General features: G+C 33.7%; 2 protein-coding genes across 2 annotated transcripts; one reads left to right on the forward strand and one right to left on the reverse strand.

Annotated features, from left to right (window-relative positions):
• Positions 1–2,282: 2,282 nt before the first annotated feature.
• On the reverse strand, positions 2,283–5,855 carry LOC106391980 (CDPK-related kinase 3). The gene is made up of 11 exons (XM_013832740.3): positions 5,130–5,855; positions 4,360–4,490; positions 4,192–4,233; positions 4,013–4,121; positions 3,847–3,925; positions 3,487–3,783; positions 3,305–3,414; positions 3,112–3,219; positions 2,983–3,045; positions 2,730–2,897; positions 2,283–2,651 (listed from the first exon to the last, which is right to left on the reverse strand). Exons 1-11 carry the CDS (start codon positions 5,673–5,675, stop codon positions 2,514–2,516), a joined length of 1,791 nt encoding a protein of 596 aa, XP_013688194.1. The 5' UTR covers positions 5,676–5,855; the 3' UTR covers positions 2,283–2,513.
• A 7,717-nt stretch (positions 5,856–13,572) lies between these two features.
• Positions 13,573–16,452, forward strand: LOC106391977 (rho GTPase-activating protein 3). The gene is made up of 5 exons (XM_048755323.1): positions 13,573–14,213; positions 15,098–15,218; positions 15,314–15,433; positions 15,521–15,751; positions 15,829–16,452. The coding sequence occupies exons 1-5, from the start codon at positions 13,801–13,803 to the stop codon at positions 16,258–16,260; spliced, it is 1,317 nt and encodes a 438-aa protein (XP_048611280.1). The 5' UTR covers positions 13,573–13,800; the 3' UTR covers positions 16,261–16,452.
• The last annotated feature ends 4 nt before the right edge of the window (positions 16,453–16,456 follow it).

The raw sequence follows: 16,456 nt of genomic DNA on the forward strand, positions 1-16,456 counted from the left end.
TCCCATTCACCAGCTTCATCATTATCACCAACATCTTTTTCCCATTCACCAGCTTCATCAATATCCCTTTTCTCTGAAACCGTTTCGACCTTGCTGCGGCTTGATACACAAAGACATACTCTATGGGTTTTGAGTATCTCCAGCAAGTTTCGAACTTGTCTATCACTTGTAACATGAATGGGAAGACTGCCTGGAGCCATCATCATTTCTGCTGGTAATGAGTAGCTAATCTCCACACTCACTGTTCTCATGTCCAGGTTATAATCTTCTTGAGCCATTGCAACAAGTTCAGCATGTGTTGAATCTTCATTCAATAAAAACAATCTTGCTCCTTTGAGATCATCAACCACAAAATCCCAACGGAAATCTCTCAACAACCATTCTCCATACACTGCATGTAACTGAAAAATCATCTGCAAATATTCAAAATAAAACACATTAGTAAACATAGAGAAAATGAAGAAGTTCAATAAACATTGCCGCAGACGACTTAGCATTAAGTCGTCCAGAAGACTTAAAGGTAAGTCGTCTAAAGAGGTCACTTTTGCAATTGAAAATTAAAAGGGACGACTTAATTCTAAGTCGTCCGGCTTTGTTTGTTAAAAAAAAAACTTCAGACGACTTATATATAAGTCGTCTACGAGAAACGGGCTAGTTTTGCATTTGACCGAATCGTGTCAGATCTTTGACTATTTCTGGACGACTTATAATTCAGTCGTCTCTGGGAAAGTTAAAATTTCAATATTTTATGAAAACTTGACGACTTACGTGTAAGTCGTCCTAGGTTAGTTTTGTAATTGAAAAATAAAACTTGAAATTTAACTTTCTCCAGACGACTTAGATGAAAGTCGTCCAGCTAAACGACTTAATTTAAGGTCGTCCGGGATAAGCAAAGTTTGACCAGAAAATTGGGAAAAATTCTGGACGACTTTGCTTTCCCCGGACGACTTTAAATTAAGTCTTCTGGAGGGACGACTTTATATTAAGTCGTCTGGTTAAAGTTAAATTATGAAGTTTTATTTTTCAATTACAAAACTAACCTAGGACGACTTACACGTAAGTCGTCAAGTTTTCATAAAATATTGAAATTTTAACTTTCACAGAGACGACTGAATTATAAGTCGTCCAGAAATAGTCAAAGATCTGACACGATTCGGTCAAATGCAAAACTAGCCCGTTTCTCGTAGACGACTTATATATAAGTCGTCTGGAGTGTTTTTTTTTAACAAACAAAGCTGGACGACTTAATTTAAGTCGTCCGTTTGACCAGAAGACTCATCAGTAAGTCTTCTACATACAGATGACTTACTAGTAAGTCTTCTACGCGAACAGATCTTGAAAAAAAATTCAAATTCGTACCTTAAACTAGGTGAGATGACTTCGTTTGCACACAGGGTCTTCTCCAACCACCCAGAACCTCAAACGAAAGCAACCGTAAGTCAAAACGAAAGAAATATGGCTCTGTCAACCATAGCCCATATTTTGAATCAAAAGCTTGAGTTTTTTGGATGAATATAGAGAGAAAGTGAAAGAAATATTGTTTTTAGTTCATAACAATTGAAACAGAGAGAGTGTAAAGAGATTTACGTGCATTAAAGGGCATTAAAAGCTCCAAACAGTTCGTACAAGGTTGTTGCCACTATTCATTGCAGTGGCAATATTGTAAATACTTGAAGAAGATGAGGTTGAGACAGTAAAGAAGCCATTTTCGAAAAAAAAAAATGTTAATGGCATTTTCGTAGATAAAATGCAGGTGTGGGGTTAAAATCTCAAAAAAAAAGAGTTAAAAGAAAATATTAGTTTTTCTGTTTGACTTCAAGTTTTGAGTCACTTTTGCAAAAAGCCTTAATTAAATTGGTCATGATTCGATTGTCGGCAGCACTCCCGAAAAGGAAAGGCTTAGCTTTTTCGGGCTTTATCTTATCATTAATTATCGTCATATAACTTTTCATTCCAGTTTTAATTTTGGTGTATTCATATACATACTATTAGACTATAAAATTGCTGATAATCTTTTTCAAGTTAGGAATTTGAACCATACTAGTTATAATATCAAAATTTTATGATGAAGTGGTCATTTTCTTGAAGAAAATAATGTAAATGTAATAACTATATAACACAAATGTTGAATTGCTGATAATCTTTTTCAAGAGCCATACTAGTTATAATATCAAAATTTTATGATGAAGTGGTCATTTTCTTGAAGAAAACAATGTAAATGTAATAAGTATATAACACAAATGTTGCTCAAAACCATAGTTTAAGGTAATATATTGCGAAAATGAGTGAAATTCATCTAATATATTGCAAAAATGATTGAAATTGATCTACCTTATGGACATTTTTGATGGTGTTTTATGCACCTTCAATTTAAACTCTATAATATGATAAAGAAAAAAAAAACAAAAATCGGACGAAAATACCCCTTACGTCTCTCAAGAAGTCTATAATAAAATCTGGTTTGATGAAAAATAAATAATAGAAGAAAGAAAACTAAAAAAAAGAATAAAGGACTAGCGAGGTCTTGCGTGAGCAGCACGAAGAGTAACTCCATGCAAGAACTTAGTGAACCCTAAGAAACTCAGCTTCCCGTCACTGCTTCTTACCCACTCTCTCAAGTGCCCGTACGCAGACGCTCCCACATTCAGTTCCTGTTCAAAATAACCGGTTTGTAATTTAGATCCCAAGAACAAAACCAAGAATGAACATGATTAAACATCATTCATTACCCTTGCTAGCTCCTCGATGGTGATCACTCGGTTTCCCTCGGTCTCAAAATGCTCAAAACCAGCGGCTGCAATCTCATCCCAAGATTCAACAGCTTCTAGTTGATGGATGCTTATCGCAGCTGCACAAAACTCTTCGAAAAACATCTTTCTATACGCTAGAGATTCCATCTGCCAACACACACATCCGTTTTAAAACCTCCAGCTAAATTTGGGTTCTAAATGAGTCAAAGAAAGAGATTGATTGTCCTCTAACCATGTTGAGAATTTCAGGAACTCTGGATTCTCTCATTGCGTCTGTTGCATTCTGCATAAGCGCCTGCAAGAAAATGAGCTTATTAAACCGATGTGACCATGTTTTTTAAGAACCAAAGGCCTTTCTTACCATTTTAAAGTTTTCGAGGGAGATGCTTCCATCTTTATTTGGTCCCAAGAGCATGAACTGTGCTCTAAGATAGACTAGCTCGTTCTCTGTCAATGCTTTTGCTAGAGCCTGTATTAATTATTTTTTTCCAAAAAAAATTACCCAACATATCACTGTTTCAAATCTTGTAGCCAAAAAGAAGAGAGGTGGTTACCTTTAAAGCAGCACGTCGAAGAGGCGTTGCGTGCAAATAGGCTTTGACCAACTTAAAGATCAGAATATCTAAAGGAATCGCACGACTCTCATCTCTTAACCATGGATGAGCTTAAGAAATAAAACAGACCTCATCAGTTTTGTAATGTATGGGTAACACATTAGAGAAAGAAAGAAACTTACTCAGAGCTTGAACTGCAGACATTCGTTTCCTATAGTCTTTGTTGAGAAGACGTTTCACAAACTCTTTACCTTCCGGTGAAACAGTTGGCCAAGGCAAGTCATCGTAGTGCGGTTCACTCCTCAGCACAGTGCGGAAGATTCCAGATTCCGTGCGTGCCCAAAAAGGCCTGCTTCCACACAAGAGTATATATGTAATAACTCCAATGCTCCATATATCAGCTTCAAGGCTGTATGATCTGTGTAGAACCTCAGGCGCCACATAGTATGCACTTCCAACTATATCATTCAGTCTCTCATCTGTAACAAAAACTCAATATTAGGCTGCAACGAAGGAAGGCTCAAGTATGAAAAAAATCTTACCGGGTTTGACAAAGTCTGAGAGGCCAAAATCAATAAGCTTCAAGTCTGAGTCTTCGCGGCTAGATGTGAATAGAAAATTCTGTTTGGACAAGGTAACATTAGAGTTTAGTAATAAAGGAGTATTGGTAGTGGAGGTGTATAGAGGAGGTTTGAGAGAAGATAGAACCTCTGGCTTTAAGTCTCGGTGGACAACTCCTTGGAGATGACAAAATGAAACCACGTTTAGGATCTGTACGACGATAGCCTTTGCGTCCTCCTCTGGGTATTTGCCACCCCTGAGACAAGAGAAGATATGAATAGATGATGATAGAGAGAATCCAAGAGAGCAATCAGATGATATAATACCTTGCTAATATTCTGTCTAGAAGTTCTCCACCTTCACACAACCTGGTCAAGTAGAACCAAAACATCGATCGATTCTAAGTAATTGCCTATAAATATATATTCCAAGAAGTGGCAATGTTCTGTGTGTTATTAAATATATGTGTTATGATATGGGAAACAAAGACATACTCCATGACAATGTATACGTTATTGGCGTCCTCACATGCATCATAATATCTGATCAGATGTTTGTGTCCAGATAATGATTTCAACAGCTTCACCTCCCTGCGAACATCTTCAATTGCGATTGCTGTTGTCATCTGCCAATGCAAAAGAAAGATGATTCAGTCAACAAACCACACTCTCAACTCACTTTTGCTTGTTTTATCTATGGGAAGGATACAACAAGGTGAAAGGACAAAATCACAAGCATTCCAAAGTGAAACCCCATACTTAGTTCCACATTATGTCCTAATCCAAACAAAAAGAGGTATCCCACCAGGCAGCCAGACAAAGATTTCTCTATCTACATTTGTCATCAATCATTTTTCTGTTTCTTAAACCCAACAGATAGTACATGGAAGACCATAACATGCTTACAAATCAGACAGCTAAGTAAATCAAAATGTAACTTAGATGTGACAGACTAGCTTCACTGCTACCATAAACAAACGCATGCAAACATTATAATATTAAAAACTCACACTTTAGATTCAATCATATCCTACTAATGCAGACAAAATCAACAAAAGTTCATCTACTCAACTCACTTCCAGACAAAACAATCTTCCTATCTAAAGAGACAAGACAACACTCTGATGCTCTCAGAGAATCAACTGTAAGAAACAAAAAGAAAAAAAAAAAAAAGACAATACACTGTCCCACATTCATTATCCAAACCCCAAGAATCTACATTACTCATTGAAACAGATGAAAAGGAAGGATGTGGAGATTGAGACCTTAGCCTTGGAGATGATCTTAACAGCAACAGGATGATCCTTAACCTCACCCTTCTTCCCACGACCAGAACAAGTATGACCAAAATGCCCTCGCCCCACTTCTTTCCCCAACTCATACTTGGCCCCAAAGTTCTTCCCATACCCAAAGCTCTTATCAAGCAGCGCCTGCTCACTCTCTCCTCCTCCCTCCTCAGGGATTGGGCCTTCCTTGGGCTTCACTCCAAGCCTTTTTATCAACGACGCCTTAATGTGTTTCGCCGGAGACGGCGGAGGGAAAGGCCGCCGGAAGAATCTCCTCGGAGTCGAAGTCCTCGCCGGAGAAGGGGAGACGCCGGGAGGGAGAGGGCTCGAGGATCCGTGAGGGAAAGGACTAGGCCATGGGCTCGGATTCGATGACCTAGCCGGAGTAGCGTTCTTAGCTCTGAGAGGAGTGAGAGGCTGATTCTGGCTCCCGTCGCCGGAGACGACGTAAGTAGTGGTGTTAGCTTCGTCTCCTCCGAGATTCTGCTTGCTCTGGTTATTAACCTTCCCGTAACATTGCCCCATCTCTGCTGCTGCGAACTTACTAACAGTAAATTGAAGAAATCAAATCTGAGGCATTTGGTAGGGAGGGATCAGATCAAAAGGAGGAGAGATCTGAGGAAAACGATAAACAAAAGGAATGAGAAAGAGAGGAAGAAGAAGAAGAAGAATAAGAAGAAAGACAAGACGACAAGGCAGTGTTAAAATGAGACAAAAGAAGGTAGAGAGAAACCAAATCGAAACGGAACGGGACGGAACGGGACGGTGGTGTTTTTTTTTGGTTTGGTATAATAACCGTTGGATTAAAATCTGAGATGTTTATATGGACGGTGGAGATTTTGATGATTTTTTTTTTGTTTAAGATGTGTGAACTATTCAACTCGTTCTACGTTCAACAACTAAACTTCCGCTAATCCTGCATCTCAGTTTATTTTTTTGTTTTATGTATTATTTTGATCAAGAAAACTTTTTTTCTCTTCTTCTTATTTTGGTGTGAAGTGAGAGGTTGGGAGATTGGGTAAGAGTTTTTTTTATTCTATCTAGATATTTAATTTGATAAAATTGATTTTAGACATACTCATTTTTGGCTGGTTTAGTTTGGACTAGATTCATACATATTTTGATCCCTTTAATTTTTAAAAAGTTTTAGGCAATTTGACATGTAATTTAATTTCATTTGTTTCTTTTACAAATATAATAATTAATTAATTTTATTATAATTTTTTATTAAAATTAGAAAAATCAATAGTTTGACATCAGGTCATAGGTAATATATAATATATAATAGATGTTAGTATTATAAATATTTAGATCATATATACATTGGATAAATTATACAACAAATATGTTGGATAGTCTTGAATCAATATATTCGTAATTCAATACGTAAGATCTTTGGTTCTGGTTATTATCATCATTAGGCTCACTAATTTTGGCTAGTTTGGTAGCATTTAGCTATAACATTTAAGACTTGAAATATCGTTGATTTGTCAGAAATAAAATAGTGTTTATTTGTCCTTATGTCTTTTTCTTTTGAAATTATATGGTAGTACAAGCTCTTTTACACTTTCCTTTATCCTTTAATTGTTTTGTCTTTTGTTACTTTTTGGCTCCTTTAAATTTTTGTTAAGAGATTTTTACCAATTTAAAAAAAACGGTTCTATAAAGAAAAACGTATTTGTTAATGTCACGTAACTTTGTGTTATTGGATGCAATTAAAACGGAGTTTCCTTACGGACTATTCATGCTGGATAAAAGATGCGCTTACGACCTGGTCCGAAAGTTCGAAAAAGGAAAAAATACGGAGTACGTTACCCTACATGGCAATATATAAGCCGTTCAGTCAAATATACTCGCACCTTTTAAATGAAATGTGATTGTTGTTGAGAATTAAACACACATCGTGATTACAGCTTTTCTTGAATTTGGAAATAATCCCTTTTATGTACGCCTTAAGTTATAAACTTTATTCAAATTAAGTACACTCTTTTTCCGAAAAGATATCTATTTTAGACAAGTGATACCGACAAAATTTTAAATATTAGTGGTAATTAATTTGAAAAGCGACGTCTATGGGCATGAAGAGAGTTAACACAAACATTATTATCAAGTAGGTGAGAGGCAGACTATCTTTGAACTAAGACCATTTTAAGTTTAGAAGTAAAACTAAAACAGTTTGTTTGTATCAGCAGAAATTTAGCAATACTAATAGCAGAATTTACATAAATACATGTCCAGACTGCGGATCATAAGTTTAAATAGTAGAACAAATGAGATGAATGTCAAATTTTCTGACAAGATCATAACAGGAAAGTAATTGTAAGTGCGGAAATGAATCGACTTAAAGAAAGTAAGGTTGGCTACTCGGAGTATCCAACAAGGTCGCATGCTGTATTTAATTCATATATGATGTTAAATATTGAACCGAGTTTAACTTAGTCCAGCAACCTCACACTTGTTTATTTACTTCGCATATAATATACACAATCATTGCTGTGAGTTGAGACTATTTTATATACAAAGTCAAATCAAAAGTCTACTATATAGTATAATTTAAGAGGTTGAGAAATACATAACATCCAACTAAAAATAATCGTGTACGATGTAGACCATTCAATTTAAAGTTTAAGTTTATATAGTTTTGTGAATCACATTAGCCTACCGGTTAGTTTAAAAGCTTCTACACCCAGGTCCGGAGTTCGAATCTCAGACTATACAATTTATTGTAGATTAAAGGAAATTCAGGTTTTAAGTCCCGAAGAAAACGATTTATTAAACAATTATGCAGACTACGGAAGAAAGGTTTATAAGGGATCTTCAACATGGTGCAAGTAAATCTTGCCAGGCGTGGATCTTCATAGGACGGCTCAAGTGATGCAGTTAGACGTAGGTCTTTAGAAGACAGGTAGTATTGTCGGTTGTCGAATCGTTTATGTAATCTTTCTCCTATCATAATTGTAAGATCATAATAAGGATCTTCGTAGGACGGTTCCGGTGATGCAGTTAGGCGTAGGTCTTCAGAAGGCAGGTAGTATTGTCGGTTGTCGAATCGTCTATGTAATCTTTCTCATATCATAATTGTAAGATCATAATAAGGATCTTCATATGACGGCTAAGATAATGCAGTTAGGCGTAGGTCTTCGGAAGACAGGTAATATTGTCGGTTGTCGAATCGTATATGTAATCTTTCTCTGTAAGATCATAATAAATTAGCGTTAAAAAAAAACTTAGCAGGGAATTTAAGTCTACTCGTTTGGTTTAGAAATACAATTAGTAAAAATTATCACAGGTATCCAGTAGAAAACAAGAGAAATATTTTATATTCGACAAATATTAGCACATGTATTAAATTTTAATTAAGTATATTCGTTTGACATCCAATACACATTCGTAGATGTCTTCATCATTTGATTTTATCTCAATGGCCCAACGGCCAATCGTTTTAATTTAGTATATCGGTATTTTATGTCAGCAGTTTAACAAATATTTAAAACATGTGAATTTTCATAACTTTCGGCTTATTAATTTAGATAATACACATCAAACAAGCCAATAAGTATACTACAAGTATATTAAAAGCCGCCAATTAAAAAAATTAATTGAATGAGTTATACGCCAATTCATATATTTCTTTTAGAAAATCCAATTGATTGGTAGAATACGTACGTTGAGATTTAATCAACACTTGAAATTCAAAATTTGAAGTATATCAAAAAAGTATGTAAACTAGTCTATGTTAATACACGATTTTCTATAATCCATACATCTTGGGATTTGAACCATATCATTTTATGACAAAACTTCTACTATTGTTTGAGGGTACGTATTTTCGTCTTTTAAATTGCAAATGAATATTTCGATTTTTCCTTTAGAACATACGCAATTTTTTCTAAACATATATTATTACAGTCTTGCTAGTATTACTTTAAAAGAATCGGTGTAGTATATATATTTATGTGTATATTTGGGGATTGGGGTGTGAAAAACGTGATAAAAATAATATCCTGAATTGCTGAAAGTCGTAATATTTTTTCCACGGAAAATCATAATATATCTGAATGGTTTAGACCGTAACAGTCGAGCCCAGCGTATCGTTACCAATGTCTAAATGTCCAAAGGGAAATATGCCAGCCCAATGTCGGCCTAATATCAACCAGCCTGAAGGTCAACATGAATCATATAACTCATAAACTTTACCTCAACAGCAGCATCCATTAAAAAAACATAATGAGAGTATATAAATAAGAGGGTAGAGAGATAGGAAGAAAAAGGAGGAGAGAGAGAGAGAGAAATGGTTAGCTAGTGATTTTTTTTTTTTTTGGTGATTGGTTCAAATTTCCCTATAAATAACTCTATCGACCTGATCATAAAACTTTGGTTTCTTTCGGTCAATATATATATATATATATATATATATATATATTATGTATAATAACTGAAATGCATTAGCAATATAACTAATTAATCAATGGTAGCTTAAGGATTAAATCAAGCGAAACATTGAAAAGGGCACTTGTCTCTCTAGGCAGTAGTTGGTGTGGTTTTGGTTAAGGTTGTTGCCACAACACCTAAACTCTAGTGACGAAACAATTGAAGAATCTAAGAGTAACTTTGAAGTTAACATTATCAAACTATCATACGACTATGTAGTCATGTCACTATAGATCTAAATAATTATTCCAACCCCTTTTCGATACATACAAGCGTGTATGTTCTATTTTGTATATAAATATGCATATTTACTTAAATAATGATCTATATCATAGTTTTGCTTCTGCAAGAAGCATGCAGTCGAACATTTGGGCCGGCGTTTTGTGGAGTTGTTGGAATCATCTGATAATGTCAGCAGACGCATATACATTACATTCTCGATATGGATATTTTCTCTTTTACAATATGTAGAGTTTTGTAAGTTGTAACTAAACTGAAAGAACAGTTAATCACGAGACGCATCATGATAACTATTAGAATACGTTAATCGATTTACTCCATCGAATATTAGAGAAAATCTTAGTTTCAAAAGAAAATTATTAGGGAAAATCTACACGATAAGAAAAACTGTAGTAGTTGTTAAAAAAAAGAAGAAGACAAATACTAGTTTGCTACAAAGAAATAAGTACATAAGATGCAAAATTATCATTAAGGGGAATTCTAATTATACCAGAGATTGTCAGATTTGTTTCTGCTGATTTGTATACTACAGAATTGTCTAATTACTTGAAACTTACTCTTTAAATGGAGCCAATTTTGACCACAATTTACTGGCTTCACTCCCTCGTATCATATCCCCTATATATTATTTGTGAAACATTACAACTTTTTTTTTAACCACGTGTCATCACTATGATGATTCTTAGAATTATTAGAGAAATATGTTGGTTCATCTAATTATATAATAAGCTTTTTATTAAACTAACCATAAATTCATTATTAATGTCATTTATTATTTCCTTAAATAAAGATTACGGAATTGCCTAATGTGACTAAAGTATATATATGACAATTAATGATTTTGAATAATAAAGATCTGATAAAAAAATAATGTATCTTCTATCAAATTTGTGTAATTTTAAACTATTAAAATAATTTAAAAAAATCAGAATAACCATATTATAAAAATTTAGATTTTTCTGTATATGTTATATTTTGAATTTTAAAAAACGACTATAAATTACTAAAACTGTTAAAAGTCTCACATTCAAATTTTGCGATCCATGATTTAAAATTTTTGTTATGACAAAATACAAATGATTACAAAATCATATAAATAAAAATCCAATTTAATTAATCATTAAGATTTAAAATATATATGTATATATATCATTCTAAATTAAACTATAAACCATATTGAATAAATAAATATTTTAATTTTAAAATTTACTTTGAATAATTTTTTTTGATAAAAGTTTTGAACTAACATTGATAAATTTTTTTATATTATAAATTACTAAAATTATTAATCCCACAATAAAAATTTTGTTATTAGTAATTTAAAGTTTTTGCTATTAAAGATAACATGATCAAAAAAACATATGAGTAGAAAGCATCATTTAATAGACATTAATATTAAAAATATATTATGTATGTTAATATTATTTAAATTTAATTACATATCCTATCAATTTTTTAAAAAAATTTTTTGGATTAATAAAATTGATTTATACATTCGCACTAATTTAATTATATATGTAATAGTTACTGACTTTTAATTATTTAATATATATTTATTATTTCATAATATGTAAAAGCATATAATACATAAAATAATTTATATATATAATGTTTATCCCGTCTTAATCTAGTTGTTATATTAATTTGTTTGCTATGGAAGCTTTGTTAAAACAACTAACGTATTTGCTTTGCGTCAGCGTACTTGTTTTTTTTTTATTGCTATCAAAAGCCATCTTTGTCTACTTCAGATTATGCGCATGCGTTTTGTACCTTCACTAACCAACTCAATACTTTTATTCCCCTGGTAATGATATTTATTACCAAATTTGTTGAGTCTACAATTGATAACCAATAATGATCCGTATATTGATCACATATATGCACGTTTACAATATCTTAAGCCAAAACTCATAACCTTTTGATCTAAACCTAAATAGCAATGAATGAAATATCGTATTTTGTTATAGATCTCATCAATTCCTAACGCATTATTCCTTGGAAGTTGAAAGTTCGTTTAGTGGCAAACATTTGTCCGCATAGAGGGGAATAAAACAATGAAATAGTCATAAAACAAAAAAGTAACTTTTAATAAAGAAAACTTTATGCTTAGTTTTATATTTAACTAGGGTCTAGATGACAATTAAGATGGTGACCCGCTGAAAACTCGGATATATATTAAACCCATTAGTTTAAATTAATTTACTGATTAAATTTCGAGTGACAATACTGAGAAGATTATAGGAACATTAGGTGAATAAACTCATAAGTAAAAGACTAGAAGTACAGGAGACATCACGTGAACCCTCGAATTGTTTGTTATCGTGTCTTCATCATACGGCAACATGATGAATTAAAAACAGAAGTCATCACGGAACCAGTGTTCATCTGCGACTGTTAACTCAGACATTAACAGCTTTAATTCCTCTTGCAGGGATTTTCCTGAGAAAAAGCTTATACCAATAATGATGATAATGAATAAATACCAGCACGATCATCTTCTAATGATCTACCCTCCTTAACAAATAAATAATGCGTTTAGTTATCATTAAGCTTATGAAAGCACGACTTAACCTAGATAGGTATGAGTTACTAAAATAAATTGTCACCGGGTGAATAAAATTTTATTAAAATATTAACTACTTAAAAAATACTTAACCATCAAATTTTTCTTACATACAAACAAAAACGAAGCCTAAAAAGTCGAATTATTACGTACAAAATGTTTTATTCTGTATTTGACGTGTTATAAGAATGTTGACGAACCACTGCACATGTAACCATGTGACAGCGTATCCCGATCAAAAACAAAAACTAAACAGAAAATAGCCAAGACAACAGGAACAGCGAAGTCGTCTTTTGTGGTGTAGAGTTATCGTCGCCCCCACTTAACAATGATGTTGTATAGGTTTGATCATTAGTGGTGCTTACATTTTTATAAATTAATAAGTGACCAACATGAAAACAATATATCCGTTAATTGACTTTTCAAATTTAAACCTGAAGAATGTCAATATGAAATAAGAAACATATGATATGTAATTTGAGAAGCTACAAGCTTCTGATATCAAATAACGATATTCCCCTGCATTTAAGATTATCTGGAGAGGTCATTGATGTAGGCACGTAGCTGATAACACAAGGATATTATCTAGTATAAAAATACCTAACATCAATGTATTTTTAAATTCGTTGAGATCACCAATAATTTACCGAAAACAAAGAACAAAAAAAAAATTCTTTACTTTTACTAATTAATAAAAAAAACTGCATACAAACTTAAGTTTATATAGCTATATATAAGAAAATCATAAAACCCAAAACAATAAAGATAATTATATCTAAATTTGTTATAATTAATAAATAAACTATAAAATATTTGAAAATATTTCAAATATTTATCTGAATCAATCATGTAGCTACATGAAATGCATGAGACCCCTGCATTAACGTGTGAAGTGAATAGTTTTGTTAGACACTGAAGAGAAGAGCCACAGAAACCAAATTTTCAATGAATTAACCCTGCATATAAATAAAACAAAATGAAAGAGAGTTCCCAAAATAACACTGACTCGTATGTCCCTCATTCTTACTTGTCAGTTGTCACCCATATCTCTCGCCTAATCATCTTCTAGGCAGGGTCACGAGCCGCCGGACTATTCCAATATATAAATCTTATCACTAGACATGTTTTTATCTTCTTTCTTTTCAACCATTACAAGACCATAAACTTTTACTTCATACGTTGGTTTCATTTTTTTAATTTTACGTCTCCGTCACACCTTCTCCCTATCCACTAAACACAGATCCCAAACCTGACAAAAACACATTAGTAAAAAATAAAGAATCTTCCCTTTGTTTCCACGCAATAATTCCCTTAAAATCCCTCTCTCTTTCTCTCACATTGAAAGCTTCTTCTGCTTAACTCCCTCCACCAGTAATATTACATTCTCTCGTTTTCTCTGGTAGACTGGAATAAACGATGACTACCTTCTCCCGATCCAAGTCCACCGGAGCAACCGGGTTTACGGATTCTAAACCTACCCGGCCCGGCCCTGACATGTACGAGAATATCCACGGCGACGAGTACAAAGAAGATCATAGCCCTACGAGCATAGACTACTACGACGTATCCACGCCGCTGAGCTCACACGGGTCGAGATCCGGGTCTGGACAGTTCACGATGCTCGACCTTCTGGCGGCGGTTCTGAGGAAGTCTCTGGTGATGTCTTGTACCATGGAGGGAGGTGGTGATGACATGGCTGCGTCTATGGATATAGGTTGGCCGACGGAGGTTCAGCACGTGAGTCATGTGACTTTCGACCGGTTTAATGGTTTTCTCGGTCTTCCCTCTGAGCTCGAACCGGAGGTTCCTCCTCGAGCTCCAAGCGCCAGGTCCGTCAATTTTTAGTATATATATTTTTAGTTCTTTACCACGAAAGATTATGATACTTCAAAAAAAAAATTATGATTACTTTGAATTTTTTTTTATAGTACTTTGAATTCAATTTTTAGATTTTTCTTGAGATAATTAATTTCATATCTCTTGAACTAATATTTATTATTTCATAGCTGGAAATCTGTATTTACATGTTACTGTATTGGATAGAATCATTAAGATAGTTGTTGTTTAGATTAAATGAATGATTACGACATGCATTTGTTCACAGAAGATTCTCTTACTTATTCTTTGTAAAACATTATTAACCAAGCACAGTTAAAAAAAACATTATTAACCAAGCGTCTGAAACTTCAAGAACAAAATATTCTAACTCACTAAATTAACTCTAGAAAAGGTCATGACAGAAAACTTGTTTTTTCTTATGATGTTCTAAACTATATGCTTTCACTAGATTTATTTGTATACTGAAAATATATGGGGATCCTCTATACTTCAATACATATAAGAAAAAATAGACTACAAAACAAATTTGACAAAAATATTAGTCAATTCCTGCATCGATTCTCTTCCAGTAGATGCAACTAAGATAATAAAAACCATGATTTTGTTTAATCTATAATAAACATCGTAGAAAACTTTATACCACAAATCTATTTTCATCCTTTATAATTATTTTGTCATTATATATTTATATTGATGACAAAAAATGGGGACCACATAATTTTTGTAAAGGAGTAAAGGTAGAACATGTAGATTGTCAGTAGATAGATTTGCAAAGGACTATAGACCAGTTATGATAGAACTTATAGGTTTCAGTTGATGGGGATGGGGTTGTAGGTTTGTCTTAGGCATAATAACAGATGTTTTTATTTTTCAGTGTGAGTGTCTTTGGAGTATCAGCGAAGTCGATGCAATGCTCTTACGACAACAGAGGAAATAGCGTCCCAACGATCCTTCTCAGGATGCAGAAACGTCTTTATACCGAAGGAGGTCTTAAAGTAAAGCCTCTACTCTCTTCTTATTAATAACAATTTTAATAACTTTCAAATCAAAAGAATACTAATACTATGTGTAATTGTTTTGTTACTTTAAGGCTGAAGGAATATTCCGAATAAATCCAGACAATGCCAAAGAAGAGTATGTCCGAAAACAGCTAAACAGCGGTGTAGTACCACGTGGAATCGATGTTCATTGCTTGGCTGGTCTAATAAAGGTGTGAAGAAAGAACATTAATCTTTAACATCTTTAAGTTCAAAAGGTTTGATATTATTCTTTGGTTGGTATTTATTTATTGAACCAGGCCTGGTTTAGGGAGCTACCAACAGGAGTGCTTGATGTGTTGACACCAGAGCAAGTGATGAAATGTAACACAGAAGAAGACTGTAGTAGGCTCGTGACTCTTCTTCCTCCAGTTGAATCTGCACTTCTAGACTGGGCCATCGGTCTAATGGCTGACGTGGTTGAGTATAAACAGTTCAACAAAATGAATGCTCGCAATGTAGCTATGGTTTTCGCTCCAAACATGACCCAAGTCAGTAAAGAAAAATGCTTTTCATGTTAATGAAAGCTTTGATATTTCAAATCTAATGAAATGTTTTGTTATTGTAGATGGCAGATCCTTTAACCGCATTGATACACGCAGTACAAGTGATGAACTTTCTCAAGACTTTGATCTTAACGAACCTCAAAGAGAGGGAAGATGCATATGCGAAATCGCGGGGGATCAATAAACAAACATCAGATCCATCAGAAGAATGGGAATCACACGACTCTGAGATGTTGGGCAACAATATCAAACCAAGCAACAACCCTAAGTTCTTGAGAGTGTCTACTCTTTGTAGGCTAGAGGCTGACAATGAAGAAGAGTTTTGGAACATTGAGAAGAGACACGATCATAAGGATACAGCTGAAACCATTGGGACTGTTCAGAGGCTGTCTAAGTTAAGCAAATCGACAAAGAAACCTCTTGAAAGTAATAAAGACGAAGGAAGAAGAGGACGAGAAGCTTGGGGCTCACGTCTCTCTTCTTTGCCTTGGTAAATTTTACTTACCATCCTTTCGTTTCCTCTTTTCTCTGCTTTTGAGTGTGTAAAAAAATATATTGTGAATTATGATTATAGGTGTTAGTTGTTTGGAATAGGTATAATGTTTATATGTTTCAAAAAAAAAAAAAAAAAAGTAAAATGTTTATCCAATAAACGTCAAAGATGGAAATAAATGTTTAAGAGATCAGAGG

The sequence above is a fragment of the Brassica napus genome, chromosome C4 (genome assembly GCF_020379485.1).
Source record: "Brassica napus cultivar Da-Ae chromosome C4, Da-Ae, whole genome shotgun sequence".
Taxonomy (NCBI): domain Eukaryota; kingdom Viridiplantae; phylum Streptophyta; class Magnoliopsida; order Brassicales; family Brassicaceae; genus Brassica; species Brassica napus.